At 46.1% G+C, this 12660-nt stretch overlaps 1 protein-coding gene across 47 annotated transcripts in view; it reads right to left on the reverse strand.

Moving 5' to 3' along the window:
• The window catches only part of CLASP2 (cytoplasmic linker associated protein 2), a 175354-nt gene that overhangs the window by 44830 nt on the left and 117864 nt on the right, over positions 1 to 12660 (reverse strand). For 18 of the 47 annotated variants that reach the window (XM_039915101.1, XM_039915102.1, XM_029048868.2 and 15 more), the window contains 2 exons: positions 6980 to 7150; positions 5782 to 5889 (listed from right to left, as the gene is read on the reverse strand). In XM_039915101.1, coding sequence (XP_039771035.1) covers positions 5782 to 5889; positions 6980 to 7150 — 279 coding nt within the window. Of the gene's footprint in view, positions 1 to 1129; positions 1193 to 5781; positions 5890 to 6979; positions 7151 to 9575; positions 9603 to 12660 lie in introns of all 47 variants that reach the window. The other 29 variants (XM_029048859.2, XM_029048857.2, XM_029048855.2 and 26 more) reach the window with 4 other exon arrangements.

Here is a 12660-nt window from a genome sequence, read left to right on the forward strand (position 1 = left end):
ACGGGTCTGTTTTGGGCACAGCCTGATCCACAGGTTGCCTGAGTATATTTCGGGGTAAGGGAGAAATGGCTGAGCACGTGCTAGCGACATCGGTCAAGGAATGACGATGCTACTCTTCTCCGCCTCAGCCTCACGCTACCGTCTCATTCACTACTGTGAGTTTCCCCAACTACCTAGCATTTAACCATCAAGTAACAAGGAGTGCCGAGGGTGTAAAACATTCTTCTAGTGGTAGAAACGCTAACCTAGGAATTTGAATCTAAAAATCACGGTGGCCTCTCCGACTCCCTACCCCAACCCACTGAATCAATGGCGACTAATATGCAATGCCCTCAAATTGGGACCCAGCTACCATGTTCTAGCAGAAATGAATCTATCTAAGTTTATGATGGATAACTGTGCCCAGAAAACGAGAAGAGCACCGACTGCCTTCCCTGACCCTAACCAATCCAGGTCGAGGTCGACTTGGACGTCGGCCGTCTCCCGTTGAAACAGCTGGAGGGACGGTGAATGGAGACTTAAACGTACTTCAGGGGACAAGAGTCAGTGAACTTGAGAGCCTCAGGTCTTGCCTTTGCCTACCAGCCCCCTCCCTGCCCATTTCTCTACATTAAGGTTCAAATGATATTAGATCTTTCCAATCTCGACTTTTCCCATCTCTTCAAGCATAACCTTGGGTCCGCTGCCACGTGAAATCTCGACTAGGGCAGCAATCGTTTTGTTAGACCGCTCCATTGCTACAATCTTTACGCCACTTGGGTTTTTTTTTTTAAAAAAGCAAATATACAAAGCAGAATTTTGAATGCTAAGCAAATCCCTATATTAGAAAATGGCATGCAAAAATAAAAATCAATAAAAGCTTCTACAACGTCCAAGCTACGGGAAACAAAACAAGTCCATCTTCGAGTGGGGTGGGGGAAAAAGAGGTTGCTGTAGGGAAAAAGAATTGATTTTGCGGGGAAGGTTGCAAATTATACATCTAGGCTGATTTTCCAAGACACTGAATTTGAAATGATGAGAAATCATGATTTAAAACAAAAATGGATATTATTTGGGCGGGGGGAACCAAATGAGGGGAAACAATCCATGGTGATTGCACAGATGATAGGAAAGGGTACTCATCCTTCACCTGCAGCCCCATAAACATCTGGGGTGTAGAGGGCACCGGTGGATCGGGAGTGATGTCTGGAAGCTGCAATAACAGGATCATACAAACCCTATCTATTACCGCGGAGATAAGGCACAGGGGCGGCAGAACAGTTGAAAAGAGAGTAAGATCCAAGGGGGAAAGAAATCACATTCACGCTTCTAAATGACCAACCAATCGATCGATGGTATTGTGCGCTTACTCTGTGTAGGGCACACCGTCCTAAGCGCTTGGGAGAGTACAATGCAATAGAGTTGGTAGATCCGTTCCCTGCCCACAGGGAGCTCGAAGTCCAGAGGAGGGGGGCAGAAATCAGTGTAAATGAATCACGGATATGTATGGAGCTGCTGTAGGCCTGAGGGTGGGGTGAAGATCAAGGGCTTGAAGGGGAGAGGTCCAAATGGCACTGTAGCCTAGTGGACAGAGCACAGGTCTGGGAATCAGAAGGACCTGGGTTCTAGTCCCGGCTCTGCCACCTGTCCGCTGCGTGACCTTCACTTTTCTGGGCCTGAGTTACGGGGGATTAAGACTGTGAGCCACAAGTGAGACATGGACTGTGTCCAACCTGATTATCTTGTATCGATCCCAGGGCTTAGAACAGTGACTGGCACATAGTAAGCGCTTAAGAAATACCATTTAAAAAAGTGCATAGGTGACGCAGAAGGGAGAGGGCGTAGGGAAGATGAGGGCTTAGTTGGAGAAGTCATCTTGGGGGAGATGATTTTAATGAGACTTGAAAGGTGGGGAGAGTGATCGTCTTTCGTAAATGGAGAAGGAGGGGGGAGCTCCAGACCAGAGAAAAGGTGTAGGTAAGGGGTCGGCAGTGAAATAGATGAGATGGGGGTACAGTGAGCAGGTTGGCGTTGGAGAAGCGAAGCATGGGGGCTGAGTTGTAGTAGGTAATCAGGGAGGTAAGGTAGGAGGGGGTGAGCTGATTGAATGTTTTAAATCTGATGGGGGACAAAGACAAAAAGGAAAAAAAAGAGACTGCAATTTTCATCCATCCACCATAACATCATAACAGACTGAAATGGCCAAACCCATGCCTATGAGATAAAAAGCATGTTCTGAGTGCAGCTAAAGTCAGGGAAATAAAAGCCAAGAATATACACCAGATTTCTAAAATTTCAAAGAACTCTTAGGTGACACGTAAAAATTTTCATGAATTTATGCACTTGCCCTAGAATAATTGTTTAAGAAGAATATATTCAATAGTAAAAGCAAACCGGGAAGAAGCAAAAAACAGTGTAGGTTCAGGGAGGCCTGAGTATAAACAGGTAGGAGTAATCACAGTTGTCGATAAACAGAAACATGGAGTCTCTATAAACTCCAACTCTCAAATCTGAATAGGGTCTTCTCTATTTAGCCACGTGTCAAGTATTTCTGGGAATAATGGTGCTCATAACGGTAGAAAGATAAAATCATTTTTCCTTATTTCCACACCCAGATTGATCAACGTACCAAGTGCAGACAAACATAAATACCTTTTCTGGTAAACTGAAAGAGAACGGCACTTCCCATCAGAAGACCCTATCAGGCTCAAAATAAGGAGTGGGGGCAATCGGGCCCAATTTGATAACTTACCGTTATTATTATTTTAGAAGCGAGCTTTGGAAAAGCCATCATGAGAGATTTCATTTTTAACAAAAGTGCCATTAAAAGGGAAAAAAATCTCATTGGATTTATTAAAATTTCAGTAAGAAAATAAAGTAGAAGATGCATTTTGAAAGTAAAAATTAGTGCTTTCTGAAAGGGCAGAGTGTGTAAGTCTTACCCACTCTTTTGCTATCATTCAAGAGTGGCTGCTTCCGTTCTCCCCGATATACCCTCCCGGCGCCCCGGACCCCAACAAGTACACCCCAATTTCTGATGATCTTCAGAGGAGCGGACTAGCAGAGGCAGAAGAGAAGCCACTAGAAATACGACTACCTTTCCCACCCAAACCTTGAGAAAAGTTGTGATCAAGCAACACATTTTTCTAGAAATTAGTAGAAATCAGAATTAGATGAAAAGCAACAGCCGCTGATGCTGTTTCGAGCAGAAAGACCATCACATACCTACACACACACAAACACCCATCTCTCTCTCTCTCTCCCCCGCACCCCGCCCGGCACCACTGTCCTGGGACAGCAAACTACAGTCAGCGGCAGCTCTGACTGCTGAATTAAACCAGCCACAGAACAACGCGCTTTAGTTCGGAGTCTCTCTGAGGCACGTTTCCAACGCAAGGAGTGAGAGGGTTTTGCAATGGGCCGGCATACATCAATTTGCACACACTTAAGCGATGAAGCACAGCAATGGGCATGCAAAATTAAGCAAGGGATGGAAAATAAAACGTCCAATAGGTTGTCTAATTATTCCTTTCGCATGGGGATGAACTTGCCACCATTTCTCTTAACACCGTTAATTGCCGTTTTTGCGCTACGTTTCCTCTCGGAGCGTTGAGAGTGCCATCTGATCCTTGCACACCCAGGATGGTGGGCTCTTTTGGAGACGGGGAAAATGAAATGTCTCGCATTCGAAAGAGAAGCCCTGCCTTCTGGAAGGAGGGGGAGTCTACATAAGGACCAGGGACGGGAGAGAGGGAACGAATGAGTGCGTTTTCATTTCCCATCATGAGCCGTCCAGGTTACAGAGACGAACGCCATCGTCGAGTGCACGGCCAGCATTTTTTTTTTATGGTAACTATTACGCCAGGCACTATACTAAGCGCTGGAGTAGATACAAGCTCATCAGGTGGGACGCAGACCACGTCAATGCCCATTTTACGGAGGAGGGTAACTGAGGCATAGGGAAGTGAAGCGACTTGCCCAAGGTCACACAGCAGACACGTGGCGGACCTGGGATTAGAACCCAGGTCCTTCTGACTCCCAAAGCCCGTGCTCTATCCACTGGACCACACTGCTCTGGCATTTCCGACGGCACATCTGCTGCCAGAGCTCAAGTCCCATTTCCATATTTTACAGTGCTAGGCTGGTAGGGGAAGGGAAGGATTTCCTCTTTGAAAAGCTCTTTGGGAGCACTTGTACCTGTTCCCTTCTCTCACCCCTCCCTCAACACACTTACCTACATACCTGGAATTTATTTATTTATAATAATGTCTGTCTCCACCCTCTAGACTGTAGTCAGCTTGTTATGGGCAGGGAACGTGTCTACCAGCTCTGTTGTACTGTATTCTCCCAAGCGCTTAGTACAGTGCTCTGAAAAGTGTAAGCACTTACACGCGATTGACTGATCTGGCCTGCTTCGAGGGGAGAAAAGAGGAGGAATGGAGTACTAAAAGAGTATCGCTCGAAAAGGCTCCAGGCAGGAAGAGAGCATTCCTTGTGTACTTGCTTTAAGCATAGTTTAAGTCTTTAATAATGTCTTGCTTGATTTACAAATGTACCTTCCGAAATTCAGCAAATAAATTAAAAAATACTAAGTCAAATGGCTACTTCCAGGGCAAGTGGACTAATAATTTGTATTTTTCGAGGGAGCTGACATAACGTTCTTCACAAAGACAATAGTTGCTATTTTCTGCTTTTCTCTAACTGCTCGGGAGATCGTGGTTTACCGAAAACGAACGGCACCAGGCAGCCCAGTGGCCCAATACCGTGGGGTGATGCTGAAATATGAACGTGCTGCCAGAAATAACAGAATAACTTCAATTTGAAATTAGGAAAAATGGATACCGAGGATAAAGCAAGTATTGAAATTTTCACATCTAGGCCTTATTAACAGCCAAAGCAGTTTGTGCTTAACAATGAATGAATCCTACTTTCTGGGACTATGTCATAAGCCTGTCATTTGAAGTGACTGCAACTTCGGTGCAAGGCCCAGTGGGCACAGATCCAAGTGCCCAGGTGACGCAGAAGGGAGTAGAGGAAATGACGGATTAGTTGGGGAAAGGCTCTGAGGGGGGTATGACGGCCTTAGGGTGCAAATACGATGAGAATATCTACGAGAGAATGGCAGTGCACCCACAGTACATGATGGAAAAAGTTTAGGTCAGAACTTCTAAACTACTGGGCGGGCAGTTCGTAAAATGGATCTGGCATTGGGCCCAGGAGGTCAGCCAAGATCTGCTGAACTGGACTGGCACGGAATGGAAAGAGCAGCCTCGGAGACGCGGGATCGGTTTCCCCGTACTTTAAACGCTTTCTGTTTTTCTATAAACTCAGGGAAGTCCCTTCAAAGAGAATTCAGAGGGCTGGTATACGGGCATTTAATACTCCCAGAGATAACGCCCGCCTCGAGTAAACGGTCATTAATTTTAGTGGGGTCATATCAATGCACGGTTAGGTCAAACGAGGGAAAAACATCTCAAGAGTATTAACTGCGACCTCTTGGATCCGTCTGGTTTCCTGCCGCCTTCTATTAGAATCGGGGTCAACTTCCACACGCCTATTTTCCCCAATTCAATCTTGTGTCCTGTTGCCCCCCAAGCAGATGGGCACGCGTGCCCTTCGAGTTAATTTTGCATCCCGGTAATGTTTCGTGCGTGCACGGCCTTTTAATCAGCGCAAAGAGAATCGGCGCCCAATCTCGCTCCCCTCTCGGCTCCGGCCGTGAAGGAGTCACGAGGCGACGAGATGGGGAAAAATGCAGGGGGAGGGTAAAGCCATGCACGACGGAGACCGGCCAGTACTTACCGAGGGGTTGGAAAGAGCGGACAGGGCTCGTGTCCCTGCTGCTTTCGCGGCTGGCCTCCCGGCTGCACCCCTGACTCACACTAGGGCGAGGGATTCGGCTGCCTCGGGCTAGTATGATTCGGGGTGCAGACCAACAGCAGCGCAGATGGGGAGAAGACAAGAAAAGGTGCAGGTTTTAATTTCTTTTCAACTGTCAGTGACACGTCTTCCGGGGGCCAGGAGCTGCCTCTCCAATGTAGAATCGCTGGGACACAAGGCTACCTTCCTTTACGTTAACTTCCTCCGCCACGGTCAACTGTTCTAGGGAAGAGAGGATGGCTCCCTCCCCCATCCTTAATGCCACTCACAAACACGTGTCATCGTTGGCCCGGATCGAAGCTTTACTGTTGAAATGGCAAACTGTGCCTGTACTCGCCACGGGGTGTGAGCACGATTAAGTCGAGAAGAGGAATGCCCACGATCCGCTGTTCTAACAGTAAATCAAGATCCAGGGTGGTGGTACCCATCTGGAGGAGGTAATGAATGGCATTTCTCCATGGCTACTGGCTAACTGTTCCTCTCTAAACTCAACATCTCAACTAAAGAACGGTTACAACTTTATTTCCCTCTATTACAACTTAGGCTTTTCTGGGTGACGGCAGATCACGAGGGAATGTCGATTCTAACTCGTTTTCACTTGGACACAGAAAGAGGTGTTCTCGCTATATACAATTTGCTTCAACAGTGAATGAATGAGGATTCGGGGTAAACCAACATGACTTGATCGCCACAAGGCAGAATACCCGACACCAGCAGTTCCATCAGTGGAAAAGAGCTTAAGCAGTACCTACGCCTGATCTCCGGGGTAGCTCTGCTTTAAATAGCACGAGATGATAATATTCCTTTCTTCTCCCTCTAGTTTCCCAAGCAAACACGGCACAAAGAGTCCATGGCACAAGCCTACATTGCAAGTCCTACTTTGATTTCGTTCAATCATATTTATTGAGCGCTTACCGTGTGCACAGCACTATATTAAGCGCTTGGAAAGTCCAATTCGGCAACAAATAGAGACAATCCCTATCCAATAACGGGCTCACAGTCTTCTGTCTCGGTCCCCTCTAATTCACCAGAACTGAACTCCCAAACTTACGCAGGCGTCAGAGAAAAACGCGACAAGAAACGCAGAAGGAAGCAATAAGTCGTGTCTGGAAATCCGTACCTACTGACAGTCGGGAAGGGCTGGCTTCTCGACTACAGCCCTGGCTCCGTGGTATTTTGCTTCGTTTTTGTGCTGATGCAGGATTAACCAACACCCTCTGCACCCCAGAGCTCATGGTGGAGAGCGTGGTGGTCGTCAAAACTCTTCCCGGCGATCCGGATCGACTTCCAGCTGCACACCAAACAGACAGAACAGACGATATTACCGCAGTGCTCCTGTGGACAGGTTAGAATAAAAGGCCCAACGGATATTCTGACACTAGTAGGGAAAGTATGGTAGATTGGCTGGAATGGGTCGAAAGAAACGGGCTGAAAAAAACAGGAACGTTTCTTGTTAGATCTTAGATATACCCGAAGTACGCCCTCACCGTTTTTCCAAATGTGAAACTCTATATCCTCGGAAGCCTCGTGATTGTGAATTAGTTGGGGAGAGTAGCGGTGTTAAACAGACACCCCAAGAATACTCGGTCTCGCTGGCATATAATTGTAGAGTGTCATTTTCGATGAGAAAACCCATGCACTCATAAAGTGGAAAATTGGAACGGGGGTCAGGACTGTGTGAACAGTCCTCTTTTCAGAGCCATCAAAAATTCAAAAACCTGGTGGTGCCGCTGAACGAACAAGGGGTTCTTAAAATTAGCTTACCCAGAGGAAACAGATTACCCAGTCGTTTCAGAGAGATAATAAAAGGGATGGGATACACTCAAAATACTCTGTCCAGGCAGGTTCTTTTTAGCCATCCGATTATCAACTCCCTTGAGTGGTTGTTCAATTCCTTTTGAATTCACTAAAACACTAGTAATTTTCTAGGGAAACTACAGCTTCTGGAATGTGCAAAATATCCTCCAAGGGGTGTGAAAATCCTCTCTCGCACACACATACAGCTGATTTACTCTTGTAAAGGCAGGTCATCTGCACTCACTTGCAGTGAACCTATCTTCCTTCCTCATCAACTAGCTGAAGACAGGAAAGCACCGGACGGAGAGCCGTCTCAGCTCCAAATAAGCTCTAGGTTTAGTATGCACCCCTGTATCGTTGGCAGTTCTAACACCTAAGTGCTCTTCCTTTAGGTCTCAAAACATTGGCAAAAGAGCGGCGTTTTAATGCAGATGGCAAATTGGGTAAAAAAAAAAAAGGTGTCGAGATTGTACGACGTACTGGATCCGCCAATAGAACGCATTCTAGTAGAGTTTGATAATTATGCCAGGAAGGGGGAGTTTTTCTTTTTAAAAGCGGGTGGCAATTTCAAGACACTCCCATTAGAACAGTAAGAACCTGTTTCAAAAAATATTAGCACTGATTTCAAGTCACGTACTGATTTTCCATGCAGTCTCTGAACATATTTAAGACATACACCCACCCCAACACACACACGCCCACACTCTCTCTCTCACAACATGCCACAAGCCCACTGTGCAACACAAGTTGATGGAAACTTTCACGGAAAGAACCTCCACGACTGACAACGAAACGGAGTACGAATGATGAAGCAGGCATGGAGAAGACGGCGTTTTGCCAGAGTCGAGATCAGAAGTGGTTACTCCTCAGCAGCACTTTCAACGCTTTAGGTCCATTCAGCAGAAAGAGGCCATGTGGTGGGAGGGGACCGGAGAGCGAACCGAGTAGGGGTAAGTTTACTGTGGGCAGGGAATCTGTCTGCTTATTGTTATACTGTATTGTCCCAAGCACTTAGTCCAGTGCTTTGGACTCGGTAAGCACTCAATAAATACGACTGAATTGACAGGTCTTCAAATCCGTCTTGGGAATAAATACCAAAAGTGTAGAGAGCCTCCCCCATGTTTCCCCACTTAAAAAAAAAGGTATTTGTTAAGCGCTTACTACGCGCCAGACACCGTACTAAGAACTTGGGTAGATACAAGCTGATCGGGTAGGACACAGTCCATGTTCCACATGGGGCTCAGTCTTAATCCCCGTTTCATAGATAAGGTTATCGAGGCCCAGAAAAGTACGGTGACTCGCCCAAGACCAAACAAAAGACAAGTGGCAGAGCCGGGATTAAAACGCTTCTGACTCCCAGGCCTGGGCTCTTGTAACTAGGCCATGCTGCTTCTCTGCTTCACTTTCCCTTCCTTTAGGAGAGATCCAAGTGATGACAAGCCACGTGCCTATCACAACTCATCAGGTTCCCAGGATAAGTGGCAATTTGAGTCTTCTGCAATGCTGAGACTGAGGAAGTCGGTTTTTTTTCAAATGGTATTTGTTAAGTCCTTGCTAAGCACCGGGCCCTTTAGAGTGTGTGCAATGTCGACTGTGCAACGATTGCAATTCACTCTCCCCTAAATGCAAGGTTCTGCAAGAACACAACAGGAGAACCGACTGTGTGAAGAACCTTACAGGCCGTTCTACTCTTTCCTGGTCTAACTGATGCAGTTTCAGGAATTTACCACATTTGCCGTAGGGAATTATTTAGGCCCAAAGGAAAGGCTTCAAGGGTAATTTTCCAATCACTAAGGCAAAAAGGCTGCAAAACGATGGAGGGTTACAAAGGCTACGTTTTTTGCTGAATAGAACCATCTTCAAATATGACAACGGATGACCAAACGACAGATGAGCACATCAAGTCTGTAGATTCTTACCACCAATGGGGTTAGCAGACTGTGATCCTGAACAAGTGTAAAGGCAGGATTAGGGTAGGGGGATATAATCCATGAAGAGGGAAGGAGTAGAGCAGATTAAAATGGATGGAAAATGGAAATAAGAAAGCTTTAGTCATTACATGGGGGGGAGGGGGAGGGTAAGCAAATTAAAAAAAAAACCGCAAATTCAAAAACGAAGCCATAAAAACCCAGGAAGGGCCACGAAGTTAGTTCTAAAAGCAGTGCATTTTACAGCTTTCGTTGCTGGACAGCTGGATTCGGAAGCTCATGTACAAAGCAGATGAAACAAAATCGCAAATGTGAATTACAATTCTTCGACTTTCTAATGACTGTACAACTGTACGGCACCCAAGGCAAACAAATGGAGGAAATAATCTTTCAGAATCCTTATTTATAGCTATTAAATTGCGGTGGAGGAATATGGTCACGAATTTCATTGAAGAAAATCATTTTCCTGAAAAAGCCATAAATGCTTTCTTAAAATAGCCAAGTAAAATACTGAATTGGAAAAGGCTTCTGAAAGGGTAGTGCATGTAATTAAACATGTCTATTATGAAAAGACAACACTTCCAGACACTACCAGCTAAAGAATATGCCACCATCTTGGCTCAAATATTCCTCTGGAAGTCTCTTTCACCAAATCTACCTCCTTCTTCCCAACCCCACCCCCCCGCCCTTTTTTTAAACCCTTTAATTTTTCGGGTGAACTATCAAAACACACCTGCTTTGATCCAAGAGATTGTCATGACGTTTATGGCGATATAAAAATATGGACGCACCATGCACGCCCTAATGGGTTTCATTAGGGCTCGATGGAAATGGAGATCACTGTAATATTGCTACGCCGAGAGATGAGCATTGAACCGTGTACCGATTCTTAATGTCAATGGTTATTTCCAAAGGATCACCCAAACCGCACTAAAACCCCGGAGATTCGAACAGGGACGGCCGTCCACCCTCAAAAAACCTACTCGTTTTAACCCCTTCGCCATTCTCGCCTTCGCTTGCACTCTCACGTGGAAGGCGAACGAACGGTCTGCTTTAAATGAACTGCTCTAAGTGGCGGGATGAAACGAAAAGGGAAGTTCTGAAATAAAATGTGGTTAGCGGAGGTCCGTACCTAACAGCTAATTCGAAAAGCACATTTAACATGCTCCTCAAATCTCCCCAGGCAGCGGGTTGAAAGTTATCCTCTATTCTAGCCTCCCCTCCACCCGCGAGACTGTATACTCGGTGTGGGCAGGGAATGTGTCTAAGTTTATTGTTCTGTACCTTCTCAACCACTTCGTCAAGTGCTCTGCCCATAACAGGAGAACAATCAATACCACTGCTTGACTGATTCTACTTTTCAGTCACATTATATATTCACACTCTCCTGGTCTCTTGGCAATAATATTCCTCATCCAATGGCCCGTCTGTCTGATTTCTCTCCCACCTAAGGGGGTGATGTGTGAAAGAAAGAGAACCCTGGAAGTGGGTGTGGGAGAACTGAATGCATACGGTTCAGTTTTAAAAATCTCCAACACTTAGGCGCTTCTTTTCATTTAACCGTGACTTGTAAAAAAACAACAACAAAAAACCACCCAAGAAAAGTGGATCACCCACTAGCCTACTGAAAAGGCCTCGTGTCTGGAACTAACTGATAGGAAAGTAAAGCTTTCCAATGCAGTTACAATTACGGATCAATCATCTGGAATGTTCTGATAGAGTTGTTCCAAAAAAAACCAAAAAAACCAAACAACTCTCCCCCCCGCCCCCGGAAAAAGCCCCCAGCCCTTTAGAGTGTAAGCTTCTTGAGGACGAAAACTGTCTTCTTACTCTGTTGTACTCTCCCTAGCATTTACCATAAGGCTGTGCACCTAGTAAGCACTCAGTAAAAACTATCGACTGACAATCAAATGAATTCGCTCACAAACAGAATTCGCTCCCAACCTGTCTAGAGGACGAAGTCCATGAGAACTTTATATGAATTTTTTTTGACATTGCCAGGGAGAGAGAGAGGTATTTTTTTTAAAAATGGTATTTGTTGAGTAGTTACTATATGCCAGGCACTGTTCTAAGTCCGGGGGTAGAAACAGTTCCCTCATCTAATTCATTTATTCGATTGCATTCATTCAGTGCTTACTGTGTGCAAAGCACCGTACTAAGCGCTTGGGAGAGTACAATGCAACAATAAACAGACACATTCCCTGCCCACAACAAGCTTATCCAATGGGAAGTAAGACTGTAAGCCCCATATGGGACAGGGACTATGTCCAACCCAATTTGCTTGGTTCTACTCCAGTGCTTAGTACAGTGTCTAGTACATAGTAAATTATTAAATACTACATTATTATTTTTATTAGTACAAGCTAACTGAGTGGTCAGTCCCTGACCACACGGGGCTCCCGGTCTTAATCTCCATTTCACAGATGAGGTATCTGAGGCACAGAGAAGTGACTTGCCCACAGTCACACACAGCCAATGGCAGAGCTGGAATTAGAACTCAGGTCCTTTTTATTTCCAGGCCCGTGCTCTAACCACTAGACCACGCTGCTAACTGACCACAGCTGGGAACCAACGAGTCTCCCTTTGCTGCCTGATTAATAAAGCAACCGAGCTACTCTCGTGGTCCCTTTACCAATCAAGCCGCGGTGTTTCTCGAGCACCGCTCCAAGCGCTTGGGAGCATATGACAGGACAGGGTTGTCGACGCGATCCCTGCCCACGAGGTGCCTACTGTCTGTACAAAGTCAAGTGATGTTTGCAAGGTTGTGTCTGATTTTCCTAGTGCTTCCAAAAAAATCCCTGGAGGGCAGAAGAAAATGCGGGGTCAACAGAGACTCATGAGGCTCACTAAAATATCAAGGGGGAAGCTCACCCATGCCCTGGGCAGCCCGTTCCCCAGGTGGGAGTGATCTCTGGCGGAAGAAGAGCGGGCGGGCCAGACCTGCCTCTTTGGTCATGGGTACTACTGGGTGGCTACAATCTAATGCCTACATCTTTCTATCCCTCAACTATCCAACACAGGGAGCCCAGGTCTGATCTCTTTGGGTGGGGGGTTGGGGGGGGGGGGGTTGAAGAAA

This window comes from Ornithorhynchus anatinus, chromosome 21 (assembly GCF_004115215.2).
Source record: "Ornithorhynchus anatinus isolate Pmale09 chromosome 21, mOrnAna1.pri.v4, whole genome shotgun sequence".
Taxonomy (NCBI): Eukaryota; Metazoa; Chordata; class Mammalia; order Monotremata; family Ornithorhynchidae; genus Ornithorhynchus; species Ornithorhynchus anatinus.